A 23,817-nucleotide genomic window follows, 5' to 3' on the forward strand; every position below is an offset into this window, starting at 1 on the left:
AAAAGTGAATGAATACCCACTGAGGACTACAAGAGCATTGCCAGGGTGTGCAGAGATGCAGTTAGAAAAGCAAAAGCTCAGTTAAATTGAAATTGGCCAGAGATGCCAAAAAACACAGGAAAGGGTTCTTCAGGTATGTAAACAACAAGCAGAAACAGAAGGAAAATATTGGCGAGGAGAGGTGAATTAGACACCAACAATGCTGAAAAGGCAGAGGTTCTCAATGCTCTCAATGCTCTCAGTGCTCCGTCTTTACCAGCACTGTTGGGCCTCAGGCCTTGGGAACAAAAATCCAGGTTGATGAGAACACAGACCCACCACCAGTGAATGAAGAGCTGGTGTGTGAACTATTACCTTGACCCGTCCAAATCAGTGGGCCCTGCCAATATCCACCCAAGGGTGTTAAGAGAGCTGGCTGATGTCATTGAGAGGCCACTCTCCACAAGCTTTGAGAAGTTGTGGAGACTGGGGGCAACCCAGAAGGCTGAAAGAAGGCTAGTGTCATCTGCATCTACAAGAAGGGCTTAGAGGAGGCTCCAGGAAATCATAGGCCCATCAGTCTTACTTCAGTCCCCGGGAAAGTTATGGAACGAATGCTATCAGATGAAGCACATCATTAGGAAAAGCCAGCACGGGTTCACCAAGGGCAAATTGTGCTTGACAAACCTGATCACCTTCTACAACAAAGTAACCTGTTCAGTTGATGTGGGACAAGTGGTAGACATTGTCTACCTGGATTTCTCCAAGACTTTCAATAGTTTCCTACAGCCTCCTTGTAGAGAGACTGATGCCTAGAGGAGGAGTCCATGTTGTGGATGGGAACTGACTGACAGACTACACCCAGAGGTGGGTGGCAAATAGCTCATTTTCAAACTGGGAACGTGTCACGGTGGAGTCTCCCAGGGATCAATATTGGCCCAACACTGTTTGATATCTTCATAAGTGATCTGGATGATGGGATCAAGTGTACCCTGATGAAGATTGCTTCCCCCAAACTGAGTGGAGAAGTGGACACTTTGGAATGGAGAGCCACCCTGCAGGAAGACCTGGACAGGCTGGAAGAGTGAGCTACTGAGAACCTTATGAAGTTAACGAAGACAAGTGTAAGGTCTTGCACCTGGGAAAGCATAATCCAGAAGTGCAACACAGGTTGGGATTTACCCATCTGTTGAGGAGAAACTCTGGGGGAAGGGACCTGGGGGTCCAGGTGGACAAGCAGTTCAATGTTATGCACAGTCTGCTGCAGCAAAGAAAGCCAGCAGGATCCTGGTCTGCATCAACAAGGGCATCAGCAGCCATGATAAAGATGTCATTGATGTGATTATTCCACTCTACTCAGCACTTGCCAGGTAACACCTGGAATTTTGTGTTCAGTTTTTGTCCCTATTACACAAAAAAGATGTGGACAGGCTGCAGAGGGTCTAGAGAAGGGCCACAAAGATGATCCAAGGACTGGGAAGCCTGCCATGTGAGGAAAGGCTGAAAGAACTGGGTTTGTTCAGCCTTGAGAAAAGAAGGCTTAGGGGAGACCTTTTCACCATGTTCCGGTGTTTAAAGGGTGGCTACAAAGAAGACAGAGACTTGATTTTTACAGTCAAGTGGAAAAGACAAGAGGTAATGGGTACAAATTACTCCTGGGATGATTCTGACTGGACACAAGATGAACATTTATCCCAGTGAGAACAACCAACCATTGGAATAATCTCCCCAGGGAAGTCGGGAATTTCCCAATTTTGGACATTTTTAAGATTCAGATGGACAGGGTGCTGTGCCATCTGGTCTAGACAGTGCTTTTGCGAAGAAAGATTGGACCAGATGGTCCCTTCCAACCTGATATTCTATAATTCTATGAAAATGCTTCTTATATTTACTGTAAAGGCTACACATGGCTTTTTCCAATTGTTCAAGGCTAGTTTTACCTTTTTTTTAAGTATACCTATTTATGCACAGGTATGTTCCATTTTTTAAAAAAAATAACAGCTTAAACACCTCAGTTTAAGCCTTGATACCAGAGGCAGTTACTCAATAGTGGAATTGTCAGGGAAACATTTTTAAATAGCTCAATGCAACGTCATGAATCAGGAATAGAGAAAGTGGGGATTTCACAGGATGTGGTATTTCTTTATGAGAAGCTGTAATTCAGAAAAGGAAACTGAAAGTCTTGTTAGATAACCATCCTATTTCACATCTCAGATTAAGTGTATGGTAAAAAGAATTAATGGCATCCTTGCATACATGAAAAGGAATACTGAGTATGTACAGGGAAATTATTGTTCTACTGTTCTTGCCAGTGAAAGTGGTTTTATATAACTTTAACCATCTGAATTGACCTGATTTTCCCACTGCAGGCTTTTTCTCTAATGTCTTTGGAGAAGAAAGCTATATGGCTAGCACAGATGATGTGCCTAACAATAGGTGGCTCAGGCTAAATGAGATGAACCCTATTCATGGGCCAGCAATGTTCAGACTTTGTGCAAGGCATATAGCTTCCAGATTCCGCCTCTAAGAAGTTAAGACGAATCCTCTTGTGCTCTGTCCTTTCTTTATCATTCAGATTTTTGGAAAATTTGGCAGAGATCTTCATACTATTATGTCATGTCTTCTCTTCTACCTGTTGATCATCAGAAAAATGGTTGCTTTTGTCCATGTTCAGACTGTGAGCAATGGCACCAAACTCTCCACAGTTAGACTGAATGGGGCAGGGCCTGGACACTTTATTGTTTCAGGCTCTCAGCAAATTCATGCAGATAGCTTTGAATCATTTACTGTCATATAAAAGGCTTATTTTTGCAATCATACATGGGATTTGTACTAAAGTGGGGAAAAAATCCAAGAAAAATAATGTAGAGATCAGGAGCTGCTCTTCCCTTTCCTTCTGTTCCTCCTGTCTAGTCCCATAGTGCAGAGCACTGGAAAGTAATGAAAAGAACTTGGGTTTGTCACACATATTACTCTTTGTGGTGGCACCTTTTTCTCCCTATGGATTAGTATAGCTCCTGGCATAGCAGAATCCTGCCATGCTTGGTGTCATTATCATTGCTATAACAATAACAAAACCAGGGATAATAACAGTGTACTGGAAAACTTCATAGCTGCAAAATGAAAAAGGTAAATAATGCTCCCTCATTCAATACCACACAAATATCTGTTAACTGTAATTATGTACAAAGCTAATTTTTCAGATTTGACTGATTGAAAATTGTTTTGCCCAGGAGACAGTGCCTTTTCTTATTAGGTTTTCATGATAATGCAGAATGAGATATTTGTGTTACCACCTCCTAGCTTGTCAGAGCACTGCTTCAGTGAAGAAATAACTTCTAGTGATTTGTGTAGTAATCCTTCTTGTGTCCTGATGGAAACAGGGAACCTACAAGTATTTTAGTCTTAATATCTACTTTAACTAAAAACCTTCCAAAAGACTTTTTCCCCCCCTTTTTCTCTGTGTTATCTCTGAAAGAAATCCAGTCCCACAGATACTTCACTCATGCATATTTTCCCATGAGAAGAGAGGAAAAACTTGATTGAAATAATGAACTCTAGGCAAATAAATAGATATTTTCCTATATCTAAGTCTTGGCAGCTGGTTTGAAAACTGGGGGAAATATGTACATATTTTATTTGTCCTTTTGGAATTATCAGACATAGATACAGATAGAACAAACCAAAGGTTTGGTTCAGAGGTGGATACTGTAATGACATTAAAGGGAAAACAAATGTAGTGCCTGCAGTATGACAGGTCTTTGTTTCCCTTTTGAACTTTTTACTTTAAAGCTTAGAGGAAATATGATGAAACTTGATGACGAACCAACTTAAAATTCAGTTATAAATAGGCTTCCTACATTAGTAACAGACTTAATCTGTTATTGCTACATGTGCTTCCATACTTAGTTCCTATTTCTCTTTCTGGTGTTGCTCAGAAGGATTGAGCAATCATTTGGGTTTATTAATATACTCCAGCTATGATGAGACTAGCGCAAGTCATCAGCACTCAGGCAACGCACTGGTAAATATAAACAAGTCTTACCTTCTGAACCAATGACATTAACACCACTTTCTTTGTCCTGCACTAGTGTTTGCATTGTTCATATTGTGTTTGGGTCACTCGTGTTCAGATTGGTTTAGCTTGCATTGAAGTTAATGGCCATAGATATGCAGGATTCATTTCAATATTATACCAATACCTAAGCAATACCTCAAAATATGGCTTAGCATCTATTGTTTCCAGATGCTAATAGTGAAACTATAATGGAGGTTCCATGGTGCATTCCTAGTTCACCTGATGAACCCACATTCTGTTCTGCCAGGGGATGTTAACGGTGCCAGTACTAACAAGGGTGTTCTTTAAACCAGTGTAAAACATGGAGATTATCAAGTCAGTACCAAACTAGCCATCTTGTGAATAAGCCTCATAATGATATCAGAGAAGTGGGTTAATTAAATTAAGAAATCATTGAATAACTCCCAAAACCCTCAGAATACAGAAAAGTGAGTGACTGAGATTTTCAGCTATGAAATGCAGAGAAGAATTTCAGTTTTTCAGAGCAGGTTATGAAGTTATTCAGTGTCAGAATAAACTGTTTATTCTCAGCACAATGTTTTTTTTCAGTCTTTTTGGAAAGAGCTGGGTCCCACAACCAGGAAAAATGTTAACCATATATGAATACAACCCTGTGATTCCATTACAAACTCAGAAGAGGAGAAAGATGAGTTTGGGTGATTGGGGTAAAATCAGATGAGGGATAGTGAAAAAGGCATCTAGCAGAGACTACTGGACAAGTTTATAAAGAGTTTGTGCTTTGTATTCACAAATGATGCCTTCAATAAATGGACGGGTCTTTAAACACTAGTTCATATTTCTTGATATTAAGAACAAACCAAATTGAGTTGTTAATTTAAAGACAGAGTCTTTTAAATCATATCCTTAAAGCAGTAATTTTTATGGGCTATTTCATGGCAAGATATCTCCAATTAATTGTTTTGCTGATGGTAAAAAGTTAAATAAGACAGAAATTTTACACTTGTTCTAGTGTGAGACCAGATGACCAGATGACTACTTCAGAGAAGTAGTTTTGAACTTTAGTAGGGGTCACTGACTAACCACATTACTCATTTGCTTTTCCTCTGAAAGGCGTTAACATTTTAGCATGCATATTTGAATGAGAAACTGGACAGAATCCTATATAAACTTCTTCCACAGACCCAGCCAATTACTCCACCCTACGGGGAAGTTTTAAGGTAAGAGTTATATGGCTCACTGGATAACTCTCTAGATGCCAAAGACGTGGTTTATGTTATAGTCAGGAGGTCCTTATTTTTCTACTATTTGCTATTTGAGTGCTAACTTAAGAACAGTGCTTAAAAGTACCTTTGTGATAAAAGCATCTCTGTTGGGCTTTGCAGCTTTAGCTTATCAATTACATTAAAATAAGAAATAATAGAATCATAGAAATCATAGACAATTTTGAAAGAACCAAAAGGAAATAATTGTTATAGCATTTCAGAATTTGTATTATTGGTAAAATAGAATTTACTCCTAGAGAGCCAGATTCTGATCTCCTTATTCTTGCTAGGTGTCTTTTTACCTTTTTCAGTCTTAGTTAATGGATCTGGGAAGTAAACTTTTCAAAGTGTGAATCTGAGCAGTTATTCTTAATTTCACCTTTCAAAACAAATCTCCAAGAAATGATAACTGAATAATATGTGGGGCTGTCAGTCAGTGACTGAGAAGGGCTCTTTGGGATGTTCTGTGGTATGACTGAGATGAGAATCTATCCCACTGCCAAGAATCCCTCCCAAAACCTTTCAAAAGGCATCTTCTCCTCTTTGTGGGTTGAATGCCAGGAGGAGGTGGGCATCCTAGTGTGTTCTAATGGGTTCAGTTGAGCTGATTTTTATCTGACAAATTCCTTTCCCATAATTAAGGAAAAAAATCACTTTTCAATTATATAGTGAGGTATTTAATTTGATCTCAAGTCCTTTTTTTTTTTCTAATTGATTGAAAAAAATATATTATTGTGAGTCGTTTTGCAACAAAAATCTTTCCCTGTGGAGCTGCAAATGAGCTGAAAGCCAGTTACTTGTACGGCTGTAGTGGGGCTACCTGGAGACTGTGCATTGTCAGGAACAGTGAGATCATGTGACTCTCAGTGTGGTCTGTGGGGGTCAACCTGTGCCTGCAGATGAAGCTGCTTTAGACAAAAGCTAGGCAGCCTTGGGATCCAGGGAATGAGGTGTTGCTTTCCAGGCACTTTTCTGGAGCGTGGAAGATGCACCTTTTGTTCCTTCAGCAGCTTGGTCATTGGTTGCCTGTTTACATGGTTTGGTTTAAAGTGCTAATTTGCAGAGTCTGTGTGGGAGATGTGCTTTGTGAATAGGATAGAGACAATAGAGCTGAAAGTCTGACTTGGCCAATGCACTGTCCACTTCTGTAGAGAAGAAGAAACGCAGAACTAATCTAAGGAAAGGCTCAAGAGCAGATCAACTGGCAGGAGTAGCAGAGGTTAAACAGTAAAAAGGAAGTGTCTGTGAATAAGGGAGTTTGGGGAATTAAATGAGGATTTTCCTCTGAGGGGAGGGACAGCAAGAAAAATACAGCACAGCTCTGGTCCCCTGTGGGGAGTGTCATTGTCATCACAACCAACAATAGCTCATTCAAGATGAATGAAGCTTTGAACAAGTGTAAGTGGTATGTGTGTTTGTGAGAAGTTCACCTTTTAAGCTAAGATTTATGTAATAGGAAATGCATAATTGTTTGATCTGACTGACACTGCACCTATATTGTGCAGCCCAGAAGATGGAGATTGAGACTGCAGACGAAGTTGCTATTGTTGGAATAGGATGTAACTTTCCTGGAGGTAAGTTTGGGGTAAAAGCAAAACTCCTACAAACGAACTGGATGGGTCTGGGATGATTTGAACTTTCTGCAGGGGCACTGTCTGGGGGCCTGTGCATTGGTACAGGACTCTGCATCCATTGGGACAGGACAGATCGAGGGCTGGACAGTATCACCAGCTGTGCCTGTAATATGGATAGGTTGGGTTTTCCTAAAAGAAAACTTCCTGCTTTGTTGTAGTATGTACTGTGGGTGCAGTGAGACAGTAGGGAAATGGGGAGAGAAGGTGGTTAAGGATTTTGTGGGGTTCCTTCACTTTTAGACAAACAGTGAAGGGACCAGTCATGCTTTTCAATTTCCTCTCACTAAAGAATGATCTGTTCTTTCTCTGGCAATTCTATGTCAGCTACCTGGATTTACCTGTGGGAGTTCCTTGTAGCTGATTGTGCATTTCTGAGTCTCCGAGGGGAGGGGGAGCCCATAATTTAATCTATTTTGAAAACTTTGTACAACAGGAGATGGAATTGACAGTTTCTGGAAAGTGCTGGAGGAAGGCAAAAACTGCACAGTGGAAATCCCCCCTGAGAGATTTAATGCCAAAGAGTGGTATGATCCAGATGATAACAAGCCAGGAAAAATATGTACAACGCGAGCTGCTCTTCTCGATGAGTGAGTCTGCTGCTGCCCTGTGCCACTGATTTTTGTTGTACTTAGACTATGGGTACAGCTGTTCAGAGGCTGTGACTGATGTGAAGAATAGCAAATTATTATGGTCAACAGATTTGTCTTTTATTTGAATTCTACATTCACCTTAAATGCTCAGGCTGCAGACCTTTAATGAAATGAGAAGTTGACCTGCACAAAAAAAATCTTATTGGCTCCTGGGATTAACACTCAGTAGGGTTGAATTGTAGGGCACAGAACTACTTCAGTGATTAGTCCCATGTTAGATATTGAATTCTGCACTGAAATCAAGGGATGATAGAAGGCCACACAAATGTGATCTTGGGGTACAAGATTAAGGTTGGACTTGGTCTTTTGTAAGCGTGGGCCAACTCTGAAGATGTTTGTAAAGAAACACACAAACACAAAGTATTTGGAATTTGCTGTTAAAGAAGTAGGGGTATCTCTTGGAAACACTTGAGCTGATGCTCTAGTTATTGATTGTAAACTGTAAAGCATGGGTCTGTATTGGCTTAAAATAAGGTAGAAGACAATATTTGTTTATAACTCCTTGGCTAAGACCACATTACAGGAGAGGGAGACTCATTCTGCACATTTCATAATCTGAGGAGTCCTGTTGGTACTAGTGGAATAACCATGCAAATAAAAATGTCTAGGAGTGGGCTCTTACCTCTGCAATGCATAATCATTGATAAAAACGTATCTTCTGTGGTGGGACATCAAACATCCTTGGCCTAGACACATTTTTTCCTAAATTTCATAAATGGGGATTGTGGCCTAAACAACAGTTGTTGCTTTGCTTTTTGTGAAATTGCGAAAAATGTGTACTGTGAGTCTAGAAGGAAATATATATTGTACTCTTTTCTGGTCTGTGCCTTTTAGATTTAATTCCTTTGACAACCACCTGTTTGGGATTAATAACATGGAAGCTGAACGCATGGATCCTCAGCAGAAGTTACTGATAGAATGCACATACAAAGCCCTGGAGGATGCAGGAGTCCCTGTAGAAGCTGTCAGTGGCACCAAAACAGGTGTTTTTGTTGGTAAGATGAAAATTTCATGTCCAAGAAAGTGTGTTGGAACCTCCCAAAGACTGGAGCACTCCTTCATAAACTTTCCAGATATGTCCAGCACTGGAGATCTAAGGCTACTGTGCTATGGTACTCCTGGTTATCTTTAGAGAGAATTACTAGGCTCTAGAAGTTCATGATACAATTCCTGTATCTCTTTTAGGTGCTCCTCTTCCTGTCTTCATGTACTGAAGTGGAAGCAGGAAACAATTAAACTGCCTCCCCAACCCTTCCCGAGAATGATACTCCCAAGCCAGGCTGTGATGTCCCACCCTTAAGGGGAAGGGAACACCCAAGATTCATAAATGCTCCAGTCTGCAAAAAAATCACAGTTTTATTAGTGAATTACAAAGGTGGCATGGCAATTGGTATGTCAGTCCCTGAGCTACTATACAAGCACATGGCAGTGGTTTTGGTTAAAGGGGTAGGGTGAAAGTGAAGAGAGAAAGGAAGAGATGAGTTAAAGAGGGGAAGAGAGAAAGAGAGAGAGAAAGAGAGGAAAAGAAAGAAAGAAAGACAGAAAGAAAGAAAGAAAGAAAGAAAGAAAGAAAGAAAGAAAGAAAGAGAGATAGAGAGAAAGAAAGAAAGAGAGCGAGAAAGAAAAGAAAAGAAGAGAAAAGAAAAGAAAAGAAAAGAAAAGAAAAGAAAAGAAAAGAAAAGAAAAGAAAAGAAAAGAAAAGAAAAGAAAAGAAAAGAAAAGAAAAGAAAAGAAAAGAAAAGAAAAAAGAAAAAAGAGAGAAGCGAAGCGAAGCGAAGCGAAGCGAAGCGAAGCGAAGCGAAGCGAAGCGAAGCGAAGCGAAGAGAAGAGAAGAGAAGAAAAGAAAAGAAAAGAAAAGAAAAGAAAAGAAAAGAAAAGAAAAGAAAAGAAAAGAAAAGAAAAGAAAAGAAAAGAAAAGAAAAGAAAAGAAAAGAAAAGAAAAGAAAAGAAAAGAAAAGAAAAGAAAAGAAAAGAAAAGAAAAGAAAAGAAAAGAAAAGAAAAGAAAAGAAAAGAAAAGGAGAAAAGAAAAGATGAAGAGATCACCAGTTGTGGTTCCAGCATCCAGGGTCCCGGGGGTGCCCCCCAGGCTTGGTGGGGGTACCTTTTTATAGACAGGTTTCCCCACCCTGAAGACAGGTTTCTTGCTTTCCATGTGAAGTAGTTATCATGAGCAGTCCGTTCTTTGAGATCTTTCTGGAAATGGGTTGGAGGGTTTGTGAGTCTTGGGTGGTCTTGATCCCCCCCTGCACTAGATTGACGTTTGGTCGACAGTTCAGGCCTGCTTCTGTGCTGATGCTGTCTTTTGTTTGTTGATGGGGACAGAGTGTTTGGAAAGTGGCCCAGTGGAAAAGCCCTGGAGGTGCTGGTCAAAGTTGCTGAACATGAAGCAGCTGTGTCCAGGTGACCAAGAAGGCCAATGGTATCCTGGCCTGTATCAACAATAGTGTGGCCAGCAGGACTAGGAAAGTGATTCTTCTCCTATAATTTGGCACTGGTGAGGCCACACCTTGAGTACTGTGTCCAGTTCTGGGCCCCTCAATTCAGGAAGTACATTGAGGCAGATCCAGAGAAGGGCAATGAAGCTGGTGAAGGGTCTCGAGGGCATGTCCTATGAGGAGAGGCTGAGGGAGCTGGCGTTGTTTAGTCTCGAGAAGAGGAGGTTCAGGGGTGATCTTATCGCTCTCTACAACTACCTGAAAGGAGGGTATAGCCTGGTGGGGGTTGGTCTCTTCTCCCAGGCAACTAGAGACAGAACAAGAGGACATAGTCTTAAGCTGCACCAGGGGAAGTTTAGGTTGGACATGAAGAAGAAATTCTTCACAAAAAAGGTGATTGGATATTGGAATGGGCTGGAGAGGTGGTGGAGTTACCATCCCTGGAGATGTTTAAGGAAAGGCTGGACATGGCACTTAAGTGCTGTGGTCTAGTTGATGTGGTGGTATTCGGTCATAGGCTGGACTTGATGATCTCAGAGGTCTTTCGCAACCTAATTGATTCAGTGATTTTGTGATTCTGTGACTGTGTCTCAACAGACTAGAACAAGGATGTTTATCCCAGAAAAGTGCTGCTCTACCTCTGCCCCCTTCTGGCCCCCTTCTCCAGTCACATCTTGTTCTTTCGACAGTTCTTGGTTACCAGCAGTCCCTGTTTGGCTCCATGGCTTTCTGGCTATCAGTGTTTGAGACGAACACATTAGCTCCTTATCTTCTGGGCTTCTGCGCAGGCCTACACTTTTTTCCAGTACACTGTTTTCCAGTATAATTTTGCCATTGACTTGTGTTGAAGCAAAGGTTCATCACAGGAGCACTGATGCCACATGGTTTACTATTAAAACTGAAAACCAAAACACACCATCAGGTTTAGAGCTGTACATCCCTGTTGTTGGCCTGGGTTAACTTGACACATATCTTATATTTTACAGGACTTATGAATCGAGACTATGAAGTCGTAACAAGCAGAGCAGTGAGTGCAATAAATCATTATGATGGTACAGGAACAGCCATGAGCATTGCTGCTAACAGGGTGTCATTCACATTTAATCTGACTGGACCGTCCCTGACTATTGACACTGCCTGTTCATCTTTTCTTTTTGCTCTGCACTACGCCTTGCGAGCCATTAAATCAGGTACTGGGTCTGAAGAGATGCTGGACAATGAAATTAGGATTGCTACTGTTTCTGTCTATCACCTGGGCCATCTCAACATGAGTATGTTTCTGTTTTACTGCAGGAGACTGTGAGGCAGCAATCTGTGGTGGGGTGAACTGCATAATAGATCCCCGCACCTTCGTATCTCTCAGTAAAGCAAAGATGATCTCTCCAGATGGAATAAGCAAACCCTTCTCCAAAAAAGCAGACGGCTATGGAAGGGGAGAAGGCTGCGGTGTTGTTTTCCTCAAACCACTGAAAAAGGTAAGCTTTCTTGTGAAGCAGCCTAAAATAAGACTGGTTGCTTGCCTGTATCTTGTATCTTCAGCTCTAATAATTACTTTTCCAGAGAAGATTTTCCAATTCATGTTTAAGATTAATGAAGGGTTTCTTGAGCATTAAATATTTATGTTCTTCCCCTACCATGGGACAGGGGTCACACAGTTAGAAGTTAGCATCATACTCTGTCTGTTCTTGGCTTTGTTGTGTTGTTTTGTTCTGTCCTCTACAGAGAGAGCATGAGTTAATTAAAAATAATTTAATTTTTATGAAACAGGCAAAGGAAGACTACAGCAAAATCTGGGGTGTGATAAACATCAGTGCAGTAAATCAGAACGGTAGGTCCACGACTCCGATCACAAGACCGTCTCCAACAGAGCAAGAGAAGTTACTGCGCAGCATTTACGGAAGTCGTGTCGATCCCTCAGTTGTGCAGTACATTGAAGCGCACGGTACAGGAACTGCTGCTGGAGATCCTATTGAGGCTGAAAGCTTAGGTAGTGTCATTGGTAAAAACAGGTCTTCGCGAGCTTCCATTCTGAAAATTGGTTCAGTGAAAGGAAATATTGGGCACACCGAATCAGCTGCCGGAGCAGCCGGGTTAATCAAAGTGCTTCTGATGATGCATCATGGAAAGATTGTTCCATCCTTGCATTACTCAAAGGAGATGAGCAGCATCGATACAGAGAAATTAAACCTTGCTGTTGCCACAGCTGTAGAGCCCTGGGAAGAATCCAGTGAGTATGGAAGAGTAGCTGGCATCAACTGCTTTGGGTTTGGAGGAACCAATGCTCATATTGTAGTGAGGCAGGTCAAGCAGCCAGAGCCTCTTCCTGCCTTTAAGAGGCCCCTTGAATTATTTCTGCTGTCAGCAGCATCAAGTAAGTCCCTTCAGATGACAATGGCTGACACAGCTGAGCAGCTGAGCACAAGAAACTCTGTGACTCTCCCAAGCCTGGCCTATACCTCTGCCTGCAGAAGAAGCCATGCCAACTACAGGTACCGGAAAGCGTTTGTCACAAATTCCCTCCAACACTTGCAGCAAGAGCTTAAGTCAGCCAGCACTGACCCTGCCATGTCCAAGGTGGAACCACAGCTGGTGTTCGTGTTCTGTGGCAACGGTATAACGCTAAAGGAGTTCAGCGAGGTTCTGCTGAGCTCAGAGCCAGTGTTCAGAGACAAGTGTAAGGAAATAGAAGACCTTTTTCTGCAACACACTGCCGTCAGCGTCCTGCCAGCAAGGGATCATAGCCCACAGGACTTGTTGAATCCAGAGCTCTCCCAGCCCTTGCTTTTTACCCTGCAGGTTGCCGTAGCTTCCCTCCTGAAGTACTGGGGCATTAAGCCTGTTGCTGTTGTTGGCCACTCGGTGGGGGAAGTTGCCGCTGCGCATATTGCTGGGTACCTTTCCCTGGCAGATGCAGTCCAAGTGATTTATCACCGGAGCAGGCTGCAGGCAAAGACTGCCAGTGGCAGAATGTTGGTGGTTGGAAACATCCCCGTTCAAGAGATTGCTGAACGTCTGCATCCCTACTCGGGAAAGGTCTGCATTGCTGCTTTCAACAGCCCAGTTTCCTGCACCTTGTCTGGGAATGTAGACTCAGTGGAAACTGTCCAGAGAGAGTTAGCTCAAGCTTTCAGACAGAGAAATATCTTCCTTCATGTTTTAAATGTCCCAGCTGCGTACCACAGCCCCAGCATGGATGTGATACTTGAGGAGCTGGAGGAGAAGATAGAGCCTTTAGGAAAGCAGAAGGGGGAAATTGAAGTGATTTCAACGCTGACGGGGGTGGCTGCATCTGAAAATGACTTTGCTCGTGGCAAATTCTGGGCCCGGCATACTCGTGAGCCTGTTGCTTTCAGTCAAGCCATCCAAAGTGCAGCTAGAGACAGGGAAAACGTGGTGTTTGTGGAAATAAGTCCTCACCGAGCATTGCAGCGAAGCATAAAGGAAACTCTAGGAAAAGGCACAAAGGTGTTCTCCTCTTTGGAAACTGATGCAGAATATCAGACACTCCTTACACTGGTAGGAAATCTGTTTGAACTGGGATATAATCCCAGGTGGCAGCACTTCTATAATGGGTATCAAAGTGTTCCGGTGGCCATTCCACGCTATCAATTTGATCACCAAAAACTCATGGCTTTTCTGAATGCCCATCAACAAGCAAACCAAAGGGGTGTCAGTGCCAGTCATCCTTTGATTTATGGCATAAACAGTGACAACATGGAGTTTGGCTGCCTGCTGTCTCAGGACACAACACCATATTTATACGAGCACAAGAACAATGGGGTGGCCTTAGTCCCCGGTGCTTTTTATGCAGAGCTTGGTCTGGCTTCTGTGATGAGCAGCTCAAGGCCTAAAGTACCTCTGAGTACTTGCCAGCTGAGTATTGTTTTTTCTGCACCCTGTGTTCTCACTCAGAGTTCCCAAGTGTTGAGTATCAAGCTGAGTCTGCAAAAAGATGTGACAGCCTTTGAGATCCTCTCTTCCTCCAATGCGGTTTATGCTGCCGGCCAAGTGGCAAAGGGGCCTGAAGCTGTGGTGGAAGAAAGCACCATCTCCTTCCAAGACATCTATCAAAGGTGCAGATCAGTGATTAGCAGAGAGGAGGTTTATGAAGCACTGTCTCAGGTTGGCTTTCAGTATGGCTCCATATTTAGGCAGCTCAGTGATGTGCATTATTGCCAGGAACTAAAGGAAGCTATAACAAGCATAAAGGTGAACAAGGAGACCGTCAGAGAGATGTACAGCTACTGTATCCACCCAGTGCTGCTGGACTGTTTTCTGCAGATGACTGCTGTCTTGACCTCAAGGACATTCCAGTCCAGAGCAGGTTTTCCTTCAGGGATAGGCAGCCTGGTGGTGCTCCGGCCGCTGGAGGAAGAAATGATGATATATATGAGAACAAGCAAGTCCACTGGGAACTGCCTAGAGGTCTGTGGATGCTTTTTGGACAAACATGGCTCTGTTTTGGCTGAGCTCAAGCACGTTGCCATCACTTTCATGAAAGAAGCATCTTCCAGAGACAACGAGTTCCTGTTTGAAAACAAATGGAAGGAAGTCTCTCTTTCACGGACAATTGGACATCTGGGGGTTAAGCCCAGAGTCCTAGTGTTTGCAGACAAATTTGGGATAGCTGAGCAGCTCAAAAAGTACTTGCATCCTGCTTCAAGATATGTTATGTATGAAGATTGGGAAGCCCTCTTGGAAGGCTGCACAATGAATAAAATGAGAGCAGAGGTTGAGGATTATGATGAAATTCTCTTCCTGTGGGGAATTCAAAAGTTAAATGAAGATTTCCCAAGCAAAGTGGTAGATCACTTGGCAAAGTGTTGTGAAGCCTATCGCCAAGTAGTGGTGGCATTAAGAGAGAAAATGTCCCGCTGTTCAGTCAGAGTGATCACCTACAGAACAACAGAAAGATACGTAGACCATGTTAACTGTGGGTTTGTACTGTATGGCATGACCAGAACTTGCGTTGTTGAAGTTCCAGAAATCACATTTCAGTTGATTGACCTCAGCTCTTGCAGTTCCCTGGACATCTCAGTGCTAGCAGATGTTCTTGTCAAATGCAGAGGTGGGGATTATCCAGAAGTTTGCATCAGCCAAGGAAGAATTTATGTGTCTGAAATCAGACACACACCTTTTATAGATGCAGATTACATCCAACCTGTAAGATCTCTCCAGAAGTCACAGACGTTCACTTTGTACACGTCTGATCCGTACACAGCGAAAGACTTGTCTGGTGAACTATCCACCAGCACTGCTACTCAGCTTGACAAACAGAGTGTTGAAATTCAAGTGGATAAAATTTGTGTTCACTCAGAAGATTATTTTCCCATTAGTGTTTCTAGTTGCAACTTTGGTAATACACTGTATTGGAACTCGCAAACAGGAGACAAACACAGACTTTTAGCTCTTGATTTCAGTGGCACAGTAACAGCAACAGGAACTGATGTGAAAAAAGTGAAAGTGGGAGATCACGTGGTTTCATGTTATCCCACTGCTGCATCATCCAGGGTTCAGATTCCAGGAATAGTTTGTTTCAATGTAAAGAAATTCCCATTCTTCCAGAATGTCCCTTGTGTGTCCTACTTCATCATTGCCTGGGAAATCTTCACTCAGAGATTACCCAAGGGGAAACATGGCAGAACATTGGGGATTATTACTACAGAGCCATTATCGGTTTTGTGCCATGTTCTTTGTGCAGCAGCAGAAGAGATGGGTTGGAGAACAGTCCTTGCGAGGCCCACTCCTGATAAGTTCCAGTATATAAACCTGTGCAATGCTCTTGTTGTTCTTCCTCCTGTCAACAGACTGTCTTGGGAGGATCTGGCCCACATGTACTTTCTTAAAGATGTGGTGATCGTGTGTGGCAATCGACAGTCTGAATGTATGCAGAATGTCAGTGAAATTGGTCATGAAAACATCAGCTTCCACATCCTTACCCTTGCCAGCGTTTTCCAGAAAGCACCTCTAAAGGAATTGCAGAAGACTGTACATGTCTGGGTCAGTTCCGTGGATATGAAACGGTTTAGACGTCTCTCAGGTTCCGTTTTTCAGCAGACGGAGAACTTTGAAAGGCTAAACTCTGTGATATCCTATTTCACGTGCACTTCTGTCCCCCTTGCTGTACTGAGAAGGCAGAAGGACATCAGCATGCTATCAGACATACCGTTGTACGAACCCCAGAAGCAGCTGTTTAAGCAGAATGCTGTTTATGTAGTAGTGGGAGGGCTCACTGGACTCGGCTTTGAAACGGTGAAATTCATAGCCGAGAATGGAGGAGGGTGTATTGCAATACTCTCCAGGAGAATTCTGAGCAATGAGAAGCAAGAAGAGATGAAGGCTTTGCAGCAGCAGTACAAAGGGAGCAAAGTAGTGTTTGTGCAGTGTGACGTGACTTTGACCGGTGATGTTGAGAAAGCTTTCAAGTCCATTGCAAACACCTTTGTGGGGAGTCCGATCAAAGGTGTATTTCAAGGTGCTGTTGCTTTACACGATGGCCACCTTGAAGTTCTGACTTTGGCTGACTTTCAGAAAGTGCTGAGTCCAAAAGTAGCAGGGACTCTAAATCTTCATTGGGCTACCAGAGGCCAGGAGCTTGACTACTTTGTGTGCTACTCCTCTGTTGCTTCCTTTCTGGGCAATGCCACCCAGACAAACTATGCAGCTGCAAACTCTTTCCTGGATCTCTTCTGCCTCTACAGGAGGAACCGTGGGCTTTCAGGCCAATCCATTAACTGGGGTGCTTTGAACCTTGGCATTCTGCTCAATCAAAACCACATCCAGAGCATTCTGAGATCCAAGGGCATAGACATTCTGCAAGTGCATGAAATTCATGAGTATCTCAGGAAAAGCTTACTTACAAATAACCCACAGCAAGCTGTTGTCAAATTGAACTTTCAAGCTTTATATCATCATGTTTTTACTCAAATAAGTTCACTCAAAACTCGCTTCATATCACTTATGTCAGAAGATTTCAGGAACAAGCTTGAAACCCCTGAGGAAACTCAAGTCCCAGATACTGCCTATCTCAAATCGGAAGACTACATCACCTCCCTGGTGAGTGACCTCACTGGACTGAACCCCGAGGAACTAACCATGAATACACCACTTTCATCTTTGGGCATAGACTCTATGTTAGCTATGACAATTCAGAACCGTGTGTTTCAAGAGAGAAAGGTGGACATACCTCTTCTGAAGCTGCTTGATCCTCACACAACTCTATCAAGTTTAGTGGTAGTTTTAGAAGAAACAAGCAATGCAAATGGAGTAGTTGAGAAGAAGAACGGTGCGATCGAAAGTGTAGAAAATGAGAGCCGGCTGTAGGAATCTTGTGCTCCAGGAATTGTGTAACTTTGAAGATACCCAGACCTTTGTAGCATCTCAGAATACGTCGTTGCAGATGGGGTAGAACATCTGGTGATGCTGAATGTACTCTTTTACAATGATTCAGGAGACTCCACACCAGGTTCTTCTGTCATTGCATTAGCTGTATTAATCTCAGTCAATTGTTTGCCTTGTTACGTTTAGTATTTTTTTTACCTTGATTTTCAATAGTTTTAGCTGGAAATAAGTCGAGTAATAGCTACACACATTTTCATTTGGTGAATTTGTGTGTTTAATGCACATTGCATTTTTTAAACTATTCAAATTATGATTGTATTTGTATGTTTGTATCTCTAAGTGGTGACTATACAAGTAAAACAGCATAAAATTGTCAACATTTTTGTCATTCTGTGTTCTTAATTTATCACTTTTTTTAGTATTATCAAATGTTTATAAATACAGTGTGTTTTTGAAAGACTTATGATGTTATGAGTTTCAAAAACCTAATGTTTTCTTCAAGTCTTCAAAAATATTAACAATTTACCAGTTGCAAAGCATACAGTAAAGCAAATGTTTTTCTTTATGAATTAACTGATTTTTATTAAAGCCCAAATAAAAAAGAATATTAAAAAAATTTAAAAATCCAAACCTAAAGTGTGTCTTTATCTTATTTTAATTTTCGGTCCCTCATATTCTGTCCTAGTTTAAATTTTCCTAACCCTAATATCTGCCCTGCTTTTGCTCCAGTGAGAAAATGGAGACTTTTCCTCACACTGAAGGAAATTTTGTTTATATTTTCTTAATATGGGAATAAGGTGTGTGTACTGGTGATTTACCTTACACCAGAGACATGCAACGAGTTCCTTCAATCTATGGGCTATGCTCCTCCCGACACAGCCCAGCTGGCTGTGACCCTTCATCGTGGTCAGCGTGCACGGTCAACTCGTGCTTAGTACACTGCTCATCAGGACCCCCCTGTCTTTTTCATCCAGGCTGCCCTGCAACTAGTCATTCCCCAGCCTGTAATGCTGGGGCTTAGTCTGTCTCATGTGCCAAACAAGTGTGGGGGCTAATCCACCCCAGGTGCTAGGCCTTGCATTCACCGTGGTTGAAAACAATGAAGATTCTGTAGAGTCGCTCCAAATAGTGGCCCTCCCTTTCAATGTGTCAAATGCTCTCACCTAACCTGATGTTGGCTAGACTGTTAATAAAAAGCTTGTGGGATGCTTCTAGTGACTTGCTGCCAGAAGGACTTGCACTGCCAATATTACCCTTTAGGCCTCTCAGTCCCATGAATACTTCACTCAATTTATAGTCCTCTTTTTCAATCTATGTAGCTTCAATTTGGCTACAATGATGCACTGGGACACTGTGCTGAAAGCCTTGATGGAATAAAGGTGCATAACAATTCTCTTTTTCTTGTCTCAGTCTTTTCATTCTTCAAAGTAATCAGGCTGGTCAGGCAGCATATGTCTGTGCAAAGTCCATGCTGGTGGTCCCCAACCACTTCTTCAGTCATGTCCCCAACTACCTGAGTTGTTCTGAGTTTATGGTTTTGTATGGGCAGAGATCCTTGTGACCTTGCCTAAACATTTTGGAGGAAAGCGTGGTAATGAAGTGAGAAGCAGCAGTGTATGTATACATATACACACATACATACATACATATGTGGAAAGGTACAGGGAGGATTTTAAATCCAGAGTGGTTCTGGTGTGGCAGAACCTGACCAATAGCCAGGCAAATCACAAAGCAGAGAAACACAACATTTGTTGTCCTTGTTGCCTGTGCTGTTCCCTGTTCAAAAACACAGGAACTTTGCAGCACTGATGTCAAGGGGAAAGCAGTAGCATAATGGGGCTGCTTTGCACAGCAGGAGTAGATTAAAGGTATGTTAGATGTATGTTACATGCATGACAATCTCTCATACATCTCCACACTGCGCAGCAGTGACTGAACCTATTGATTTTAGTCTTGATAAAGACGGGTCTGATTCTGTGAGACTGAAGCACCAATTTTGGCTGGCTGCAGCCAGTGCTGCTTTTTGGCTTTCTCTTACCAAAGCAATCCCTGTTCAGCCAGTACTGTGAAACCACTTGTATTCTGAGGTATTGCTGAAGGACCTTATCTCTTCTATGTGTTTTGCTTTGGACTGCTTCTGTGAATCTGCCATAAATGTTCCAAAGGTCAGAATCTTTGAACAAAACCAGGATCATTGCCATTCCCCAGAAATATAGTGAGAAGCCTGATCTTCAAAAATGCTCTGCAAAGTGATTTTCATCTACACCAAAGGCAATTAGAATTGACTGTTCTGACAGCAGTAGTTTGTAATGCAGGGTAAGGCAAAGCACTGACTACTCTTTCATTTGTGTCTGACAAACACATGGGAGATATGACCAGAAAAATAGCCTGGAAAATATACACAGATGACACAATAGCTCAGAGATATGCTTGACATCCTGAAAGCAGCAACCAGCAGGAGAAGGCAAAGTTACCCATAAGCAACAGAATGGACTGCAAAAACATAGAAGCAACATGTAGTGCTGTAGGAGCAGTGACAAAGTCCTGAATGCCATTCTGTACTACCAAACATCATAAATGGAACAGATAAACAGGACCTTGCAGTTCTTACTTATGCCTCTGATTTCACAGACTCACAGAATGGGTCAGGTTGGAAGGGGCCACAGTAGGTCATCTGGTCCAACCTCCCTGCCCAAGCAGGGTCATCCTAGAGCACATGGCACAGGATTGTGTCCAGATGGTTCTTGAATCTCTCCAGTGAGGGAGAGTCCACAACCTCTCTGGGCAACCTGTTCCAGTTTTTCATCACCTACACAGTAGAGTTCTTCCTCATGTTCAGGTGGAACTTCCTGTGCATCAGTTTCTGCCCATTATCTCTTGTCCTATTGTTTGGCACTACTGAGAAGAGCCTGGTTCCATCCTCTTGGCACCCCACCTTCAGATACATATAGACATTGATGAGGGCCCCTCTCACTCTTCTTGAGGCTGAACAGCCCAGTTCCCTCAGCCTTTCCTTGTAAGGGATGCTCCAGTCCCTTAATCATCTTTGTCACTCTCTGCTGGACCTGCTCCAGGAGCTCCATGTCACTCTTGTATTGTGGAGCCAGGAACTGGACAGCACTCCAGACGTGGCCTCACCAGGGCTCAGTAGGGGAGCAGGATCATCTCCCTCAAACTGCTGGCAATGCTCCTCCTAATGTTCCCCAGGATTCCGTTGGCCTTCCTGGCCACAAGGGCATACAGATGACTCCTGGATAGCTTGTTGTCTACCAGGACCCCCAGGTCCTTTTCCACAAAGTTTTCCAGCAGGTTGGCCCTCAGCCTGTCCTAGTGCATGGGGTGATTCCTCCCCAGGTGCAGGACCCTGCATTTGCTCTTGTTGAATTTCAGACTGTTCTTCTCTGCCCGTCTCTCCAACCTGTCAGGGTCCTTCTGAAGGACTGCACAGCACTCTGGGGTACCAGCCACTCCTCCCAGCTTTGTGTCCTCAGAGAACTTGCTGAGGAGGCCTCTGCCCCTTTCATCCAAGTCATTGATGAATAAGTTAAAAAATAGTGGGCCCTATATTGAACCCTGGAGAACACCACTAGTGACAGGCCTCCAACTATACCCTGTGCCACTGAATGCAACCCTCTGGGATCTGGTGTTCAGCCAGTTTACTTTAAGTGGTTTTAAAAGTGTTTCTTCCTTCATCAGCTGCTATCAAACATGATTGAAGAGAGCTGTAGCTGTCATTGCCTTCTGAAAAATGATGTTCTGCTCAAAATCTGAATTGTAATTAGATAAATTACTTGTAAAAAAAAAATCCATATCTGTGTTTCACAGAAGGCTTTTAGTGACAATGTTTGGTCTTTGCAATTAATCTTAGATAGTTAACTACACAGGGATATTTTTAATGATTCTGTGCCCTCAGGCTCCAAATTCTCAATACTGTTATCAGAGGAAGCATCCCATTAGCAGGATGCATATCCACTAATCAGATAGTCATGACTCTGGCACAGGACTTGGAAAACTATTAATTTTTCCAGTCAGAGCCTGAAGTGATATAACATTTAGACAAACTGCTAAAACACCTGTCTCTTCTTCTCTGAGTACAATCATAAATGCAATTAGTCAGATATGTTCCAAACAGAAGCAACATAAATACAGAATTAATGGCAAAGAGCTGTAATGTTTGTTTGCAAAATGTGCTCATGGATGGATTTTTTCCTCAGGCACTTCATGAAAACATCCTCCTGTTGCATAATAAAAGCTTGTAGGCTGAACTAATAAATTCACTTTCCTGCAAGTAAACCAATGCCTGTTTCTTGTTTTGCCTGGATCATATAATGCCTGATAACATCCACGTCTGCCCTCAGGTGTGTTCTGCACCCGAGTCAGAGGCCAAAGGCAGCCTGCGGCTGGACCATGACATGGTGGTGGCCGTAGCTCTGGCAGGGGCCAGGTGATTTCCCCGAGACCAGGGCTGGCTGTGGCCATGGCCTCCCTGCAGTGCCTCTGGGAGTCTCTCCCCATGGTCCCAGCTGAGTTACCTTGGTCTTGAGCCCAGTCAGCCAAACCGCAGGATCCTATGAAGACAACAGTTGTTTTCTTCTTCTTTAGATAATATCCCAGAGAAGTAGGTTTCAGTTGATAGTGTCAATGTTGCTGATAAAGGCTTCCCTCAGTCATACCTTATAAACATTTATTTTCACTGCAAAGTAAAAATGCTGTATCTTAAATGGATCCATGTAAATGTTTTAATTACTGTGGTCAACAGATTAAGACACATCTTAATAGGGTATTCCCATGGTGTTGGTGGAATTTAGTCCTGACTCTGCTGCTTAGTGTTTGCATCTGTGATCTCAGAGGCAGTTATAAGAAATGGTGACATTAATAACAAAACAAGACATACATTTTGCAGGATCCTTGGGAAGCTACAGCAACATTCTTCAGACTCCTCAGGCTGTTTGGATGATGAAGGGGTTGGAGCACCTCACATATGAGGAAAGCTGAGGCAGCTGGGAACTGTTCAGCCTGGAGAAGAGAAGGCTCAGGGGTATCTTATTAATGGATATAAATACATGAGGGGAGGGTGCAAAGGGGGCAGATCCAGTCTCTTTTCTATGATGCCTATTGACAAAACCAGAGGTAACAGGCACAGCCTGAAACATGGGAGGTTCCCTCTGAATGCCAGGAAAGACTTCCTTATCATAAGGCTGACCAAGCATTGGCACAGTTTGCCCTGGGAGGTTGTGGAGTCTCCATCCTTGGAGATATTCAAAAGCCCTTTGGACATGGTCCTGGGCAACAGATTCTCAGTGTCCTGGATTGTGCAGGGAGTTAGTCCAGATGCCCCCTGGAGGTATCTCCCAGCCTGCTGTGATTCTGTGAGATCCACTGGCAGATGGATTTGACCATTTCCATCAGTTCAAATCTTGGACAACGTTTGACACCACCACATTGCATAGAGCCTTGGGAAAAAAAAAAAGATCAGTTCAGATCTTTCCCCTTTACACTCCTTTTGACCACCCTTTATGCTCTAAGGGAAGACCTACCCCAGACTTTTGACAGAAGTGCCCAGAGAGACAAATTTAATGATACTTATGTATAAGAAAGCCAATTCTGGAAATTCCAGAGTACTTTTAAAAGTATCTTGGTTAAAAGTGAGAACATCATATTCAGTTTCACATCTGAGTGTAAGACATCATTTTATACTTTTAAGAAAGCATTTTCTATTGTAAACTTAAAGTGAATCCTCTGCATCAGTCAAACACAGAACACAGTTTCCATGCATGCAGTCATTACCTGTGACTTTATATACCACCTGGATTTCATTAGGAGATGACTGTCTTTTTTACTACTTCAAACACAGACCCTCTTCAGGTAGTTTCTTCAGCTCAGATTAAATCATTATAGATTAGTCTAGGGTGAGAATAGTACTTTATATTAGATCCCTAGCAGAGATGACAATAGCTGATATACCTCACAGAGCAGACAGGCTGCTTTTTACAGCTGCAGTGTTAGTTTTACTATTTTGATAACAGCATGTGAAACAGTAAAAAAGCAGTTGACTTGTTCTTCTATCATTTTCAAGGACGGATTTAGTACAGTGTGACATCCTCGATGCAAAGTTAATCACACACACTACACACATACACACATACACACCAAAAAATCCCATCCAAGAAACAAAGATTCAATAAATTTCAATGAGGTCTGATGACTCCCCTCTCTAAAATACCTGCTTTACCACTGGCAGCAGGAGGAATCCAGGGTAGTTGGCTCACATCATGCCCTCTTGGCGACAACCAAACTGATTTTGTTGAATATTCACAGAAATTCAACCTGCATAGGCATGGATGGAAAATTTGTATCCTTCTGGCCTGTATTTGGCAGATGTCTGTGCCACAGGACACAGGGCTGAGTATGGGAAATGTCAGACAAAATTCATTATGGTGTTACGTCAAGTCTATAAGTATCAGGCCACAGCAGAA

General features: G+C 42.6%; 2 protein-coding genes across 5 annotated transcripts in view; both read left to right on the forward strand.

Moving 5' to 3' along the window:
• LOC135402704 (uncharacterized) overlaps positions 1 to 17,952 on the forward strand; it is a 36,398-nt gene extending 18,446 nt beyond the window's left edge. For all 4 annotated transcript variants that reach the window (XM_064636111.1, XM_064636094.1, XM_064636103.1 and 1 more), the window contains 7 exons: positions 5,129 to 5,235; positions 6,786 to 6,854; positions 7,348 to 7,501; positions 8,399 to 8,559; positions 10,987 to 11,190; positions 11,294 to 11,475; positions 11,768 to 17,952. In XM_064636111.1, the coding sequence (XP_064492181.1) occupies positions 6,794 to 6,854; positions 7,348 to 7,501; positions 8,399 to 8,559; positions 10,987 to 11,190; positions 11,294 to 11,475; positions 11,768 to 17,323 (6,318 nt within the window). In that variant the 5' untranslated portion in view covers positions 5,129 to 5,235; positions 6,786 to 6,793 and the 3' untranslated portion in view covers positions 17,324 to 17,952. The remainder of the gene's footprint in view (positions 1 to 5,128; positions 5,236 to 6,785; positions 6,855 to 7,347; positions 7,502 to 8,398; positions 8,560 to 10,986; positions 11,191 to 11,293; positions 11,476 to 11,767) is intronic.
• The window catches only part of ACBD5 (acyl-CoA binding domain containing 5), a 137,880-nt gene that overhangs the window by 104,340 nt on the left and 9,723 nt on the right, over positions 1 to 23,817 (forward strand). The gene's annotated exons all lie outside the window — the stretch shown is intronic.

This window comes from Pseudopipra pipra, chromosome 1, assembly GCF_036250125.1.
Source record: "Pseudopipra pipra isolate bDixPip1 chromosome 1, bDixPip1.hap1, whole genome shotgun sequence".
Classification (NCBI taxonomy): domain Eukaryota; kingdom Metazoa; phylum Chordata; class Aves; order Passeriformes; family Pipridae; genus Pseudopipra; species Pseudopipra pipra.